This window comes from Passer montanus, unplaced genomic scaffold (assembly GCF_014805655.1).
Source record: "Passer montanus isolate IOZ18808 unplaced genomic scaffold, ASM1480565v1 scaffold115, whole genome shotgun sequence".
Taxonomy (NCBI): Eukaryota; Metazoa; Chordata; class Aves; order Passeriformes; family Passeridae; genus Passer; species Passer montanus.
This window is the reverse complement of record NW_024358167.1, coordinates 97,860-115,545: the sequence shown is the minus strand read 5'-3', so window position 1 is coordinate 115,545 and position 17,686 is coordinate 97,860. Positions and strand designations below refer to the sequence as shown.

General features: G+C 40.5%; 1 protein-coding gene across 4 annotated transcripts in view; it reads right to left on the bottom strand.

The window, feature by feature from the left end:
- The window catches only part of STAG1 (stromal antigen 1), a 149,031-nt gene that overhangs the window by 67,322 nt on the left and 64,023 nt on the right, over positions 1-17,686 (bottom strand). For all 4 annotated transcript variants that reach the window (XM_039696878.1, XM_039696881.1, XM_039696879.1 and 1 more), the window contains exon 6: positions 2,809-2,885. In XM_039696878.1, the coding sequence (XP_039552812.1) occupies positions 2,809-2,885 (77 nt within the window). The remainder of the gene's footprint in view (positions 1-2,808; positions 2,886-17,686) is intronic.

The following is a 17,686-nucleotide window of genomic DNA, read 5'->3' as shown; positions in this document are numbered from 1 at the left end:
ATAAACAGGGAGGCTTATTGGCATGAAATCACTTTTGGAAAGACATCTTTGTAACTGTTTTCTGCTTGCAGTATTGGCTCCATATAGTCCAAAATAAGTACCAAGACTCAATTCTCTTCTTTGTATCCTTGGTTAGGAAGCGGGAGGAAAGGATGATATAGGAATATTTCAAAGTGTTTAAGGTCAAAACCTGAAAAAAGGGTTGCGTGATTGACAGTTTGCGTCGTTCTCCATCCCCACTTCAGGTTAATATTCTAATCAGCTGGCTGCCCTTCTCCCCAAACTTTGCTTTGCTCAAGCTTACGGTTGAGTATTGTTTACTCAAGTTTACAGTTTCCTTATCAGAAAGCAAGCACCACCCTGTTTTATCTTGTAAATGGAGCCTTTTTCTGGTGGTAAAACTTGCCTTCTGATAGCAGTAATGGAAGTTTTACTACAGATTCATACACTTTATCTTCAGAAAATTATTACAAGATTGGACTAGGCATGTTCATTTAATGCCTCTCCAGGTCTGCCTGCCACCTTCACTGCATATACTGCATTACAGGGAGATTGTCGCCCAACAATCAGAAAATGCTTTTTCCCCCTCAGGGAAAAAGCCTGAATATAAATCTCCCTGACTACCTGATTTGCAAACCAATTCCAGAGTATCCAGAACATCAAGGCAGTAACGCTCCACGCTTAAACTCTCAGCCAGGGTCAGAAGTCAGTAGTAGCAAAGTTACATCCATTTGTACACATTTATTCTGTGGTTTTGTGAGGAACAAACACTTTCCTCCTCAGGATTTACCACCCAGACTGAAACATGCAAAGGCAGCAATGGCAGCACAGAGGAGCTGCAATCAAACAACCTTGAACCTGAACTTCATAAACAACATTCCCCTACTGAAAACCCTTTACCCATCACATTTAACTAAATCACACCCATTTCAACCACACCAAAATAACCTAATGGATCTCTACATGTGAACTTTGGTACACAACATATGCCTCCTTCAGGTGTGTGTATATGCAGTCTTTTGGAACAGAACCTCATAACCTGAAGTGCTGTGTGTAAATACTCATCTCATCTCTGTGTAGTGCATTTTTAATCTACAAGTACATATCAGACAACTCTTTTGAAAAGCCTATGAAGACTGTACCATGAACACCTCATCTGGCTGAAATGGGAAGAATAAACTTACAATAAAGTCACTTCATGGATCTTTTATTCTTGAATACCAATAAAAATGGCATACATTTGTTACACTGGCACAATACTTGATGACCTAGTGCTTAGAAAATTCAAAGTAAACCAAGTCTTTGTTCACCTGCCAGCTCTAGCACAAAAATTATGAGGGAATTCACCTACAAAACACCTGTACTCCTAAGCCAAACAGTGCAGCCAATGGATGTCCATGGATTTCCCTGTCCCAAAGTGAACTTTGTGAACAAAGTTATTGCCATAGTTTAAATCCTACACAATCATTTCTCCACACACGAGGAGGAAAATCAATACTTCAATCCCTGCCATAAATGCAAAATTCAGGCCAGCAGCCAGCTAATTCCTGCAGCACTCATGGAACAATGCGAAGTTTGGGATTTCTGGGGTACTGGGGGAGGTAATACAGGCCAACAGTTTATTCCAGATTTCAAAATATTCATTGGGTTGCAGCCGAGGACTAACAATTTTATGCTTTTGTACTAAGCCCCACAAATTCTCTCACAAATCCATTCAAATGTTAAGGCAGAAGCTAGAACTGAAACTTTTTTTAGAACTATAGAAGTTCTGAAAAGTTTTAGGCAATGGAGAAAGAAAGACTATGTACCAGTAACTGTAACTCTTTGAGAGATGTTGCTTTCAAGTACATTCATAGGAAGAGGTTTTTTCCTCCTGTGAGAAAAAACTATGACAGCTTTTAAAAAGGTTTTTTTAAAAAATACTTCCTTCATCAACTATGGGACAATCGCTCAAAAAAAGGAGCATCCCTATGGCTGTAGTCAGGCATTAACTGAAATATTTTGTTGTTCAAGGCTGTGGTAAGGAAGGAAATTGTGTATAAATCCATCCTGGAAAAGAGCATTTCTTGTATTTATTGTTTTTCTGCTTAACTTTCTGAATCACAACTTTGGCATTTCATTTAGAACCGGCCAGAGACACTGCTGTCCTACACAAGTTCTGGCTCCAGCTTTTTTAACTCACTAAACAAAATGAATGCTTAGAATATTCAGCTTTTTATACATCAAAAATAAAAGAAAACACAGTTAAAAAATCTCAAGACTAAAAAGCATTCACCATTAGGAACACTTTTATTTTTGACAGAAGATACCCACTCTGAATTGTAATTTACTTGTTTCAAATAAAATGCTCAGATCTTTTGAAAGAGTATTTCTTTCTATATCACTGTTCCAAAATGGTAATTTTCATGTCAAGTTTCTATTTGGTTTAAATTGCCATTTAAAATGCACAAAACATTAATTTGCACAGAGAAAACAGAGCAGAATGCTGTAAAATCCTGTCTCGATGTGTCAGGGATCTGGAGCTCTGTTGTATGAAGGCATTCACAAGAGCTGAAGTTCAGCACCCAGAATGCCACCACCACTCTCAGTGGGAGCAGGGTTCTCCAGTTCCTCTTCCTGCCTGCTCTGATGAACCTCTCTCTGTCCTGTCACCACACCTCCAACAGCTGAAGTTGCTGCTTTGCTTGTGAGTGCAGTTTCCCACACTGAGACATTATTTGTCCACTGGCCCACTGCATTTTTAATTTAAACCAGAAGTATATGGTAATATATTTCATAATGCTTCAAATAACTATTTGTATACTCTACCTCATCAAATTCTTCTGTCATTTTCCTTATGATTTCTGCATTTTGCATGTTCCTGAACATTTCAATTCTTACCGTACCTGTAATGTAATGAAAGAACAAAAGAAATGAACACAACATGGTTTTGCTACATCAAAATATCAATGTTTTTCTGCTGCTAAACAAACAGCTCAGTGATACATACAAGAGTATGCAGAGTGCAACAATAACAGGAATGCTTTGGAAAAGGCTGTCTCTTAAAGAATTAGGGAAAGAGAACTCATCTGTCCTGTAATGTGCTTTCAAATAAGGAATTAGAATCATTTTCCATCCTTCCACTCTTTGCAGCCAAGCAGAAATGATAAAGCAGTGATAACCATGGAGGACTCGTGTCATGTCTGCAGCTGCCCAAGGCTTTCAATTTTGTCTGCAAAATCAAATGAGCACCATCTTTCAGTCTCACAGCCACTCCTGGTGGTTCTGCACTTTCCAAGCCGAGTGCCCTGGATGACAGATATCCATGTTCTCTCTGCACCCACTGGGAGTTTTCCACTGCTCGGCTCAGGACCAGCATGGTTTATTGACTGAGGCACGTTTTCCACACCCAAAGGCTCCAAGGGGCTCAGCCAAGGTGTGAGCCAGCTCAGCACCAAAAGCAGCAACTGCACTGCTGTTATTCTTTAATGAAGATCTTCCACTCTTGTTACCTGACCACTGGAGTTGATAGGTTTAATTTTTCATTGTAAATCAAACAAAGATAACAAAATTGAAAACAGAACAAGAGAATAGCTACAAATGAAAATTCTCGTGTCTTGATCAAAATTCAATCAGCACACAAATGAAGTACTCTGACATATCATTGCCTCTGCAACTAGACACTATCGAAATATCTAACCATACAATCCAGGGCAACATAAAGATTTTTTTTTGTGCTGCTGCATGATATCCTCTTCATCACTTCACAGTCTTCTTTTGTTAATGGAGGAAATTCAGAAAAATTAAGCAAACTGCAGAGCTACAAAATCCATCCCAACATCATTAATATTACAAAAAGTCTCTCAGGTTTTGCAAAAAGTTCAACTGGATTAAAGATCCATTGATTGGCTTCAAAAATAATAGAAGCAGCTTAACAGCTAACAGTATTAGTCACTCTACAAAGGATAAATAAAGATAATTTAAATATACTAAATATTATGCAAATGTTTTCATGTGGTATTTTATTCCTTAGAAAAGAGCATTAGAAATATATGCATTTCAAAACACGCAAGCACAGTTAGAGCACACCAAGTCCCTCTATGTTAGTATGGGTACAGTTTTACAAAGCAAATGAAATACTGATTTCTTGAATTGCCTTTGCTTCTTCCTGAAATAATATTTGTTATCTATTTCATACTGGGTAATGCTGTCAACTTCATTTCTGACAATGGCAATTTTAATTTGTACATGGTAATTTCCATATCATTAACAAACAATTACTAATGCAATATACCAACATAAAACCATGAACCCAAGAGAATACTACCATGTGACAGTTGAAAATATATTTTCTCAGCTAGGACACCATCTACACATGCAGATATATTTTAATCATTCTCTCAATCCTGAAAGTTTTGTTTTGGCTAAATGACGCAGTTCCCCGTATGTCTCAGAGCAGCGGACAGGTACCAGTGCAAACCCCCTCTGCTGCAGGAATGCCCCTTTGTCTCACGGCATGCTGCTATCTGCTGCTCTTCTCACTGGCACCAAGCCCCTCAGTCAAAGAGGAACTGACTGACCTTTGCTATTTTACTGGTTTATAGCCCTGATTCTAATGTTATTCCTATCTATTTATGGCTTCTTCTAATGACCTGCCATAGCCTCAGTTCCTCCACAGTCACGGCCATGTTTGCCTTGCATGAGCAGAACCAGAGCACCATCCCTCCCTGGGCACTCGGAGTGTGTCACTGATCCCCACGCAGAGGTGCCACAGCTGAGCCTGGGGAGATCCTCCAACACCCTCCAACAACAGTGGTGCACTACTCATCTCCCTTAATATCATTCAATGTGCAACTCCTATACCTTCTGCCCCACTTATAATTTAAATCGTAAGATATAATCCACTCCTATGATGTCCTTAAGTGCAGTTTTCAATCATCTGAGAAGTGGTACTGACAAATTCCATGTGACAGATGATAAAGACAGAAGTCAAACCATGATTTCTCAGTGCTCAGCTCTGGTCAGGGTACTCTGCTGTAGCACTTCCACTGACTGTTTCCAGAAGAGAGCTGCCTGAAGCTACCCAAAAATTACTCAGGCCAGTAGAAAAGTTCATTTTCTGTGGCTCGCTCACGATCACGTAAGAACACTGAAGTAGCTCTTACCTCATTGGAATCAATAGATGCTAATCATTAATTTAAACAGAAGCAGTAGTGGGGCAGTTGAAGCATATCCAAATAGATGCTGAGACTCCTAAATCCCACCAGGGCTCCTGACTTTCTATTGATTTCTGTCCCTAAAAACTGAAACCCTTTGCTGAGACCAGAGGTCAAGACTTGAGAAAGACATCAGTCTGAATATTCGGTTGAATTTCCGCAAGTATAGGAATAGGAGACCCTTTTATTGATTTATTCCCCCATTCTTCCTGCTGCATGGACTCTACACTGCCCAACTTCTGCTGCCAGTGAAGCAATATTCAAAAGACAGAGGCTTCCTATAAGGCATACAGCCAATTCATCCTTAGAGCAGCTTTTGCCAGTGAACTCTTACTGAATGAATCAGCAAGAATCCCAGTGGAAAAGTAAGTACAGTCTTGTGCAATTAAAACCTTATCAAACGGAGAATCATAGATAACTGTTAAAAAGAATTGTAATGGTTCACCTAAGTCTATCCTCCTACAACAAAACAAAAAAAAATGTTTGAATGTATTCTGTGAAATCTCTTTGCAATGTGAAGGCCTTATACACAGTACAGCCATGAACAGTGCTGAAGGGCTGAACTCAGTAGTGCCAGCTTTTCCAATCTAAACAATTCCACAAGTCTGTGCTTAAAACAATCAGTAATGCTAACACTGTCAATATCTATAAGGAGCATCATTAAAGGTTCTCAGTAAATCTGGGAGGATTTTTTTTTTACTAACATAGGGGCCACTGTACATTACAGTGGAATTTAATATCAAATCCTTGCTATTTCTGATACTCAAATTCAATGACAATTGTTCCACTTTAAGTGCAATTCTGTATTACACTTAGAAGTTCCAAGTTCTGAGTGAGATTAAGGAGTTGATAACTTTACATATATAACTAGCATTTCATATGATTTGAATTGCTAATCTCTTTTAAAATCCAAAATGTTATTTGATCCAGAAGACAACAGTGATGGCACTCACTCATTACATGTATTGGAAGAAAAACATTGAAGATAATCAGAGATTTTTCCAAGGAAGAGAACAATGTATACTGACAATCCAGTTATTTCCCCTTGCTAAATAGAAAAAAGTACATATTCTTATAGTATAAAGAGATAGAAACTTCATCCCTACTTTAAAGAAAACAGATCCTATGAAATTCTGAAATTGCAATTACGTGTGAGAATTTGTTAATTGCTTAAACTATGTTGAATGTCAGGAGAATAAAAAAAGGAAAAAATAAAGAATTCCGGAGTGACCCAAAGAACATACCATTAAATGTGGCTGCTGTGTCAGACTGGGAGGTGTTGTACTACAGATCTGGTGTGTCTGTTCAAGGCTTGATGTTATTTCTGTCAAGTAATGCTTCACAACGCCCCTGGAGCTCCATGAGGCATCAATAACCAGCTAAAAGTCATACATTTATGTAACACAGACATTTTCAAAATCCTACAATGATCTCTCTCATTTTCTTAAAGGAGATGATATGCAAGAAAAGTTTTCAGATTAAAACCAGGAAAACAGATACAGCAAAAATGGTCAGTTTTCAGAACAGAATGAACTTACCAATAGATCTTTCCATGTGAAGATGTTGATAAAATATGTTCCATAGCAGATATAAGTGCTTTGAAAGAAAGGATAGTAATGGAGCAGATAGTTTGCTGGTGACACAATTATTTAGAACATCTAGACAGACAGCTGTCACCCAACACTGCCAAAGGATGTCATAGGCAGAAATTGGTAAAATGCTCTTCAGCAAGAAAGCATGCTCAGTCCCCAAACTACTAGCAGAAAAAGAAGTAGGCCTACATAATTTAGTGCATCAGAAACAATACACTTCATGTGCTTAAGTCTTACAATTTTGATAAAGAAAACTCCCTTAAAGCTCTGGGTTTAAGGCTGATAAGGCTGGTTTGAAATGGCTCTATAGCATTTGTACTTGCCAAGCTTTGCATCCTCACGGAGACAATTTACATGAAGCCACATAATTACTCATCAAAGACACCAAACTTGCAATCGAGTATTTTCACTAAATTATTTCATAAGATAGATCTTTTCATGCTTTGATGACTTAAAGCAGCAATTCTCATACGGCACCAAACTCTTTGTAAGGTAACTTTGAACATGAGTGAAGAGCTGAGGAGCCCTTGCTGCCCCAAAGGCAGCAGTTTGCTCCTGGCAATGTCTTACAGCTTTTGCTCTTGGAAGCCTCAGCTCTGCAGTGGCCCCGCAGCCACATCCTGCCCTGAACTGCCCCAAGTGACCCTGGCTGAAGGAGGAGTCTGTGCCCACAGAGGACACTCACACTTGAGGAGAGAGAAACACATCCAAGAATGCTCTGCTGAAACTTCCCACCTGTTCCCCCAGGGCTGGTTCCAAGGCTGGTTTCTGTAGCACTGCTCACGCTGTGCTTCCTGCACATGTGCTGCAAGCAGATGTTTGTTAAGAACCTTCCTGGTGGATGTGATGAAACAAATTAACCTCGGGATTCCTGTACTCAGCAATCAGCACAGGGTGTTAGGCGAATGCAAGCACAAGTCAGAATCACACAAATCTCACATTTGGCAGTAGTTCAGAGTTTTCCCGAGCTCCAGAGTGTTAAGGCACACTGTGACTATTGGATTTAACAGCTGATTGTGGATCCATCATCTCTTAACTCATTTGTAATTTCCATCTCCACAGAATTCTGCATCAATGCAACCTGCTGTTTAGCCCCACACTCCTTCAGAAGGTGCCTCATTCTATTTCTAAAACTGCAGCTTGATCATTTTATTTGATAAACCAGGATCTTTTTGCAATGCATGAAAAACTATTCTTGTATTTGCCATTCTTTTCCACATTCTTTTTTCTCTCTAAATTTATATACTCTTTAGGAAATGGGATGGTCAAAACTACATTTAATGTTGAAGGTGCAGGTGCAATGTTAGTTTGAGAGATTTTTTGTGTCTAATATATGTACAAATAAATTTGTCCTTTATTTCTAATTCTTAACTTTGCCTCTCAGAGCACTGCCAAGCACAGAGGTTGTACTTTCAGATTATTCCCAATGACAGCAGGCTCCAAGAGCAGAATGTAACTACATCTAATCAGGGCATGTGTGGAAGCAGCCTTTGGCTGCCTGCTGTCAGAAGTGACTCAAATCCAGCAATATAAACACAGGTAACGTGGAGGCTGAGCTTCAAGTGTAAGATACAGTAATGTAAATATTTGCACTAAGTCCACTTAGGTCTATCTCCTCTTTCTGAGTGCTTTTATCACAGGCTGTTTTCACATCTGCTGTCCCCCCTCCCCTATCCTGTGAACAGGCCCCCACCAAAGCCTCCCTCTGAAAGGAGCCCAGTGTGAGCACAAGTTCTTCCCTCCTCACAGAGGAACCTGTCTGTGTGCACAGACACCTGATCTGAGGGGGCAAAGACAGCAGTGCCAGACACTTCTCAGTGGGACAGGACAAGAGCCTGACAACCCAAACACGAGCACATTCCTGCTGTGTAAGCATTTCTGCAGCCACCAATGGAGAGAAAACAGTACTGTCATTGCTAACAACAGGCATCCTACCTGTGCCCTGTCCCTGGGGCACAGCCCCAGTCCTGGGCTCTTGGAGGAGTTTTCCACTGGCCACAGGTAGCTGCTGAATGAACTGAGGCTTGGCACCAGGTGTCTATTGTTGTAACACAAGCCCGGGTGTGAGATAATGTAATAATCATGGCCTTGAAAAACCAATCTGTCTGATCAACTCATTTCAAGGGAGAGCAATTGCTTTCTACCACTTCTGTACTTTCTACAATAAACCCCAGAGCAGTTTTTAAAACACTGAGTGCTTCTCAAAGGAAAAATAATGGATTTCTGTTCCACCATACTGGAAGAGGCTTCATATACTATAGATTCTTTATGATGCATTCTCCTGGACAACTAAAAGGTTTAATCCACCAATTTTAAAAGCAATAAGTATATAATTACTATTTTAACACAGCAGTATTTATCCCTCTTCTATTTCCTATGATTTTTACCAAATGCTGTCCACAGAAGGACAAACTCACAGCTTCTTACCCTCCTCAGAAGTCTAGAATTGTAGAATAACTTCAAGTATTGTCACCCTTCCCAAAGCAGAGATCCCAACCAGATCAGGTGAGTCTGTCCTAGGGAGGGGACCCACAATGGGTTCACCCACAAAGGGAGCCCTTCTGCCTCTGGTGCCTGACCAGCTCATGGCAGAAATCTCTTCCCTTCTGTCAAGATAGAATTCCCCACATTTCAGCTTGTGTCTGTTACCTGCCACACAACTGTGTGACTAGTCTGCAGTCCCCTTCTCTCTAGACCTTCAATGATTGAAGGTCTATATCTTATCCACATTTCATGCTTCGAAGACCTTCATGCTCACTTTCACAGAAACCAAGGACATTTACTTCAGTGTCCACCCTTCCTTCCACTTTCTATTGATGTCCTGTCCCATCTGCAGGTTCCCAGAGCTCAGCAGTAACCCACACACATGCTGTCAGCATTGCAACACACCTTCACATGTTTTTGCTAGAAGTTATTTTCTTTATCAGAGAAACAAACCTCTTGTTACTCAGCATCAACATCTCTCCAACTCATAAAACAAAATGCCATAAAACATGGTACCTCCACTTTGCAGAAAGTCAGGAGGCAAAAGACGATTACAGGAGGATTAGATAGCCACGGTCTATTCTCTTTCCCTCAGTCTTTCTGCTTTCCCTGATGGAGTTTTGATCCTTCCCTCAGCCATCTGTTACTCTTAATTCTACCTGCATTTCTCAGTGTTTCTCAGAAGTAGCAAAGTAGGGAAGATGAAAGACAAGTCCTAAAAATTACAAGAAGATAAGTAATTATCTAGAGATTTTTCAATTGATGTGACAGGCTCTAGAGTCCACAAAACATGGTATCTAATAAGAAAACTAAGAGAGGGGAAAAGAGAAACAAGAGGCCAGACCTTTTGTGCCACACCTGGGAGTTGCCAAAGATCTGACAGAGCTCAGCAAGCCAAATGCAAGTCCCTTGCAGCTGCTGATGGACCATCACACTCTGCTCCTCGCTCAGCTGCCTGCTGTCCCTTGAGAGAACTGCCCTTTCTTCATTTTCCTCAAGGAAACTGCTGTTACTTGCATGAGAGCTTCCCAGACACAGCTCTGAAGAAACACCCTCAGTTCAGGGCCTCTGCATTTTCCTGTGTTTGCTGCTCCAGCATGTGGAAGGGAAGGATCAGGACTACAGGGGTGTCTGCATTTGGTATCTATACAGTGCCAAACCTTCTTAGCAATGGCACACCAAAGGGACTGCTGAGCTCCAGGTCCCACAGAGCCAATCCTTACTTTTCAGTGTTCAGCAGCACCATCAGAGAGCCACAATGCCAGGGCTGACTGGGATCCTCCCATAGCCTTTAAGTGATGGAAAAAAGCTAACACATTAAACAACAGTAAAACAGAGGCTTTGTAAGCACTGCAGAGCTGCTGCAGAAAGGTGAAGAACTTTATCTGTCAATTTGAGGAAAGCTGGTGTCCTTCAAAAAGTGAGACTGGACACACAGCAACATCATGGAAACAACTTATATCTAAAACATTTAATTTCCCTCTTTAAGTGAAAGCCACTGTCTACCTTCAATATTTCTATGGATTTTTTTTGTTAACCTGAAAGAAGGAAATGAGACTTGGGTGCACTTCTGTCTAACTGTGCTACTTAATAAAATGCAATATTTTTGTTTAACCAAACCTGACTGGTCTTGGATAGAGTCTCCCAATGGATTTTACAAAAGCAGGTCATTGAATGGAAGCCAATGAGGTCACTGGGGAATGGCACGAACCATGACCCCAATCTCTGTTAATCTCAGCCTCTCACTGAGCTGCAGACAGACAGGGACACACACTGGGAATGCTGCTGCTTCTTCAAGAACAGATTCACCTGCAGCACAACCACCTCCTGCCCAGCAGTGTGTGTCCCAATCTTTTCTGGAGTTACACAGCGTCCAGAATATTGTCTCTCATACAGCTGCACAAACCCTGCACTTCAGGAGCACATTCAGCTGCTTTTGTATAACTCAGGAAAGTTGAACACAGATACATCAGAAATCCCTCTTCATTACTTCTGCTTCTCATGAAATCACTTATTTAGAGTATATTCAAGACCAAAGCATTTACTGACAATGACCTGTGAAAACACAATGAAAAAATTTAGCTGAGCTGGCACAAAGCAATGCCTTTACCTTTCTCTCTCCTCATTTAAAAGTATGAAAGATGAGAGGAATTCTCCTTTTTCACATAATTTTTTCTTCCTGTTTTCTAGGACAACAATCCAGTTCCTCTTCGCTGTTAGCCCATCCCAAAGCCCCTTTGTACCTTCTGACTATCTGAACACATGGTAAAGCTTTTTTCTATAAGGAAACACAGAATTTGAGAAACCACATCATTTAAAAGTATGAAAGATGAGAGGAATTCTCCTTTTTCACATAATTCTTTCTTCCTGTTTTCTAGGACAACCACCCAGTTCCTCTTCGCTGTTAGCGCATCCCAAAGCCCCTTTCTACCTTCTGACTATCTGGACACATGTGTAAAGCTTTTTTCTATAAGGAAACACACAGAATTTGAGAAACTACACGTAAAAAAACCCTTATCTTTGTGCTTAGAAATTAAAGCAGAAATTAAGAAGTGCTACACTTCAGATGCTGTGTGTAACCTTGACTTAGTCTCTGTGTGTCTCAGCTTTGGTGAGTTACCAATCTCCCAAGGCTGTCAGCTGTTGTGTGTGGCTTCATTAGCACAGACACCAGAATGATCTGGGGAGAGAACAGGAGCTGTGGAGGTGACATTGTGATCTGGGGAGAGAACAGGAGCTGTGGGGATGACATTGTGATCTAGGGAGAGAACAGGAGCTGTGGGGGTGACATTGTGATCTGGGGAGAGAACAGGAGCTGTGGGGGTGACATTGTGATCTGGGGAGGGAACAGGAGCTGTGGAGGTGACATTCTTGTCCCTCTGAGTGTGCAGCTCTGCTGCAGCCAATGAATCCAGGAAGAAGTGCAGGAAGGGGGGGTTCTTACAAGAGGGCTGATAAGGATGATGCAAATTGCTTTTGCTTTTATTACCAAGATTCCTGTAGGAGTCTGGACAATTTAAACTGTCTCCAAGAGGGTCCCTAACTGTATATTCCCCATTTTCCAGGTATCCCCCCCAGCAGTCTCATGGATGAATGTGTAAAAGAGCAGCACATAAACCACAGTAACTCCAGGTACTCTGAGTGTGACACCGTTCTTTGGGTATGTGAAACCCTAAACATAAGAACAAAGGGCAAAGTAGGAAGAAGTCTTTCCTTACCAGAGCACATAAGGGAAGAGGGCCTAGGCTCCTCTCCTGCTTTTTCCTTATTACAAATATGTATCTATCAGAAAACATCAAGGACTTCAGGTTTCCATTCCATGAACTTTAAGAAGTCTGGTACTCTGAGCTTAGTCTTTAAGCAATTTGAGAAGGAGTAAGAAACCAACAGCAATGGTTTAAACATGCCCCATGTTATCTAAAAACCTTCCCTCTAGGAGTGGCACAGATTTTTCTATCTACTGCCTCAAAACCTTTTGATATCAATGACTCTGTTCCTGGATTGGCCATTTCCAGAGCAGAGACAGGATCTTTACTTAAAAGGGAGTTACAAAGAAAACCAGAAGAAACCCCGTTGATAAAATGCCCTTAAGGAAAACTTTAACTTTTAAATTTTTGATTGGAACTTGGCTACTATAGAAAAATAAGAGGAAGCATCATATCAAAAGTAAAGTTAAAACAACACAATGAATACTTGCTCAACATGTTTTGGCATGGATAAGAGGATGAGAGAGCATATATTAGAGCCAAAATCCATAAAAGTCTAGATATGCTTCTAAAAATACAATGCAAGAGGGAACTGTCACCTCAGAATTGAGAAAAGATAAACTGCTGGAACACACACAGATCACAGCAAGTGTTGACAGGACAAATATAAATGGGAATGTGGAAATAGGAGCAGAAAACTAGGAAAGCTCAACATACAACATGTTTCTCAACAGTCTGCGTCTAAGATTCACTAAGGAGTAGTTGAGAGCAAAATATAAAAAAGATTCACCTAAACTTATTAATCCTAGAAACTCCAAACTTTGCATAAGTAATAAAGCAGCAGGCCCTGAAAAGAGTGCTGAAAGACAAATAGTAATAAAAGGCAGATGAAATACAAGAGGGAATGAAGAGTCTGAGTATATTAATTAACATAAAGATAGTGGACTCAAGGGGGAAAATTAATCAAGTGCTGCTAAGGAAAAAGGAAAGAAGAAAAACACAGAGGAGCACTGGAAGTAAAGCATGTTTAATCAGAAAAATGCCTTAAATTCTTAGTTATAACTCCTCTTACATTGCTTTGGATCCTCTACCTTACCTAATTTAATGACCAGAAATAGTTGAAATGGTATATTTTGTGTGAATTAAAAATGGCTGTGTAAACACACCATGTAATTCCTGGTAGATACACAAATGCAAGATACAGAATAAAGCAGCCAGTGACTCATAGAATGGTTTGGGTTGAAGAGATCTTAAAGCTCATCTCGTTCCAAGCCTCTGCCATGGACAGGAACACCTTTCACCAGACCAGGTCAACAAACCCTGTAACTGCTCTGGTTGTGTCTTACAGCTTGGTGAAAAAAATCTTTGAAGTGGGAAAACACAGAAATACAGAAAATACAAAATATTGTTTCACAGTATTTTTTAAAACCGAATATTTCAACAGAACCTTAATCAAGTGTTTTATCTTGTAACTGGCATTTAGGTTTTGCAGTATTTTGTAATAAACAGTATTTTCCCCCCCTCGCCCCAGCTTTCAGCAAGTTTTCCTTTCAGGACTTTTCAGTCTCCCTCTCCCCCACTGTAACTTTAATATCAGGGTGCCTTCCTGTAACACAGCCACATTTTTAAGTTTAACCAGAAGACTGAGTTTTCTATACAGTACCTGGCTTTTTGGGCACAATTACATTCTCATTCCTGTCAACACACACTCTTAGCTATCAGTTGCTTTATTGTCCTTCCCCCAGGAAATTGTCCTTGAAACTCACAACATAAACACCAAGGGGTGTTACACTATCGATCACCTGCTTGATGAGAATATTCAAAAGTGGAGTTAGATTGTAATTTCTGGCCCTGTTCAGTGGGATATTCTCACTCCATCATTCTGCAGTACCTTAAAGCAGTGTGCTCATCAGGTAAAAGGAGAAAACTGCTGTTTTAGCTCTTGAAGCAAAGCAAAACCACTGGGATCTATGCCTGCCTGTCTCTCTTTTCTCCTGCTTCCTAAGCTCCTCTGTGGAGATGTGTCCTAAAAAGAACACATTCCTTTCTTGCAGTTTTCAGAATCTGTAATTTCTTCCTTTCCCCTTATACTTTGCTCCATTTAAAGGCACAAGTTTACCTTTCCATCCTCCATTCCACTGTTACAGATGTTTCAGTTTCCCCTTCTCCTCCTTGCATTTTCCCTACAAATGAGACTTCATACATGTAATTAGTTTCTATAGGTCTCTAGGGAGACCTTGTAGCACCTTCCAGTGCATAAAGGGTCTCTAAGAGAGCTGGAGAGGGACTTTGGACAAAAGCCTGGAGTGACAAGACAATGAGGAATGGCTTCCCACTGCCAGAGGGCAGGGTTTGATGGAATATTGGGAAGGAAATCCTCCCTGTGAGGGAGGTGAGGCCCTGGCACAGGTTGCCCAGAGCAATTTGTGGATGCTCCATCCCTGGAAGTGTCCAAGGCCAGGCTGGATGGGGCTTGGAGGAACCTGGGATAGGGGAAGGTGTCCCTGCCCATGGCAAGGAGTGGAACAATAGGAGCTTTAAGGTCCCTTCTAACCCAAACCATCCTGGGATTCTGTGACATTTAATACTTGGTTGCTGTTATTACAGGCTGACAAGGGTAATAAAGAAATGCAGGGAGGACTGCCCATTGTCACAATCCCAGCCACCTTAAACTGTCTGCATGAGATCAAAGTCTCCAACTCCCTAAGGGTTAAATGCATTTTTCATCACAGTATGATGTCTCTCCCTGTTTCCAGTCAGAAGGAACTGCAAGCTTTGCTCAGCACAGGCAGAAGGGAGCCCTTCCCAGGCTGAGGACTGCTCTCCTTCCCCAAAAGCAGCCTGCTCTTCCCAAGGAAGTAGCCACCTCAGAGCTCTATAAAGTGATTTTTACACACAAAACATAATTGAAGAAAAATCCTGCTGTTACAGGCTACCATGGAAACCAGAGGGGAAAAAAGGGCTGAATATTAAAATTTGAGTGAGAATATCCATCACTGCTATTACACAAAATGGTTTGCAAATGCTTCTATTAATGGGTCTGGGCTGGAACCCTTCCTGCTTGCCACCTTCCCCTGTAACTGCTACAAGTGGAGCTGAGCACAGGACAGAAAATATTCAAAAACCTTTACAACTCAAGTGTATTTACACACCACAAAAAGGAAGGAAAAAGAAGTATCTGTTTGACAGAAGGGTAAGCAACTCCAAACAAAAACATCAACAATTAAACTCTAATCCATGGGTTTAGTTAGAAGTTGACAACAAATACATTAAAGAATGAAACATCAATCAGAACAATCTGTTTCTTTATTCTTAATAAAAATTATTCTTATTCTTTCAGAATAAGCATATGACACCAGTAAGGCAAATTTCTGTATCTCTGCATCAACAACAAACCTTCCCTATTTGGTTCCAGCCCCACAAGCCTGGCATCTTCAGGGGAAAAAGTGGGGGAAAAAAGTGAAAAAGAGAAAAAATTACATTAATTAACAAATTTTGAGAACAAAGAGTAACTCAGCCTGGCTTTCTGCACCAATATGACTGTGATTAAATAATTTGTAAATCAGATAAAAAATTAATGGAAGTTCAATCTCATTCCTTTGTTTATCAGGACTTAAGATTCAATCTGGTATTGAAATACCCAAAAGTATTTCAATACCAGATTGCCAGGAATTGACTGACATGTATTTTCTTCTCTATATTAATAGAAAGTTTTACACCTTCTGGAAGCAAATTCTGTGGTGATTGGTTGAAAAGACAATTCAACCTGTTGCAAATTGTTGGAAAATTAGAGATCAAATTGCTGCCAACTCCAACTCAACCTTCTCACTATTCTGAGCAAAAAGATACTCCATCACTGGCCATTTATCCAATTCACCCTTAAAAGATGTTTTCTTGAAATACATCTACCTCCTTGTCATCAATGAAAAAAAAGTCACTTTGAATGGCTAATTCAAGTGACTTGAGGAACATGAGCTGAAAATCAAAGTGGGGGGCAAAGAAGGTTTGAACCAACAGTACAGAAAACTGCCATTATTTATGTCATCACAAATTGAAATTCCACTACATCTGTATCTTTGTAACAAAATATACAAACAGTTTGTTTTCACTCTCATAAGTGAGAAAGTATTTCTAGGCCCTTTTTTCCTAAGTCACAAGAACTTTTAAGTTATCCAAAACATTTATTTCAATAATGATGAAATAAAATATAGAAAAGAGATTGCAGTAAAAAGTTTGGTTTGTCAATTTTTTTGACAAAAATTTTTGGTGGGTTTTTTGGTTTGTTTTTTGGAAAACCAAATTTTTTGCTTTTCCCAAAAATGATGTAATGACTTTGTAGAAGCCAATTGCCACAAAGGATGGTGCCTGTTAAAGGCCAGGGACTGCTCCTGAGGCAAAGGGCTCTCATCAGCCTGAGGAGCTTTGAGCTACATCCCCTCACAGCCAGGGCCAATGCTACAGGAGGGCCAACAGCAGTGGTTCAAAGCTGAAATTTAAGCTACTTGCATTATCAGAAAGAAATGCAAAACTCTACACCTGTGTCTGAGCTGGTGACAGTCACCCAGGAACTGGGCTCAGCTCTGCTGGGTTTATCAGTCCTTAAACAAGGGGACAGAGGCTGCTGGCCAGGGAACTCCTGGCTGCTCCTGCAGGGTCTGGGAGCACTTTTGTACAACACCCCATTCTACCCTTCCAGGCACCCAAAAACATTCCACCACCCTTCCTGCTGCATGCAAGAAAGGAAAAGACAAGGTAAAGGCTATTTACACCACTCTGCCCTGTAATGACTTAGACTGCAGCAGTGCCAGAAAATGCTGTACCTTCCAGTTAAAATGACATGAACCATTGTAAGGCTCAGCTGGTCATGGGTCAGGTTAAAGACAACAGAGGCAATCTGAGCAGACTGATACAAATAAATAAGTAGGCAGTGGTGGAATGTGAGCAGGACTGCATCTGCTTAGGAGTCCACTTATTCCAATTTAGGATGGCTCTTCTTTGAAACCCAAGCTTTTTTTATTATATCCAGCTATTACTGAATGCCTGCAGATTACCAGAGTATTGGATTTGGTTTAACCACTTCCTTTGTGACAGAGAATACCACTTTTCCATTAGGAGAGAGACTCTTTATCATCCCCATCTTCTTCTCTTCAGAAACAATTACTGCAGTGTATCAGCCCTGCACTTAATCAAATAAGTCTATAACTTCATT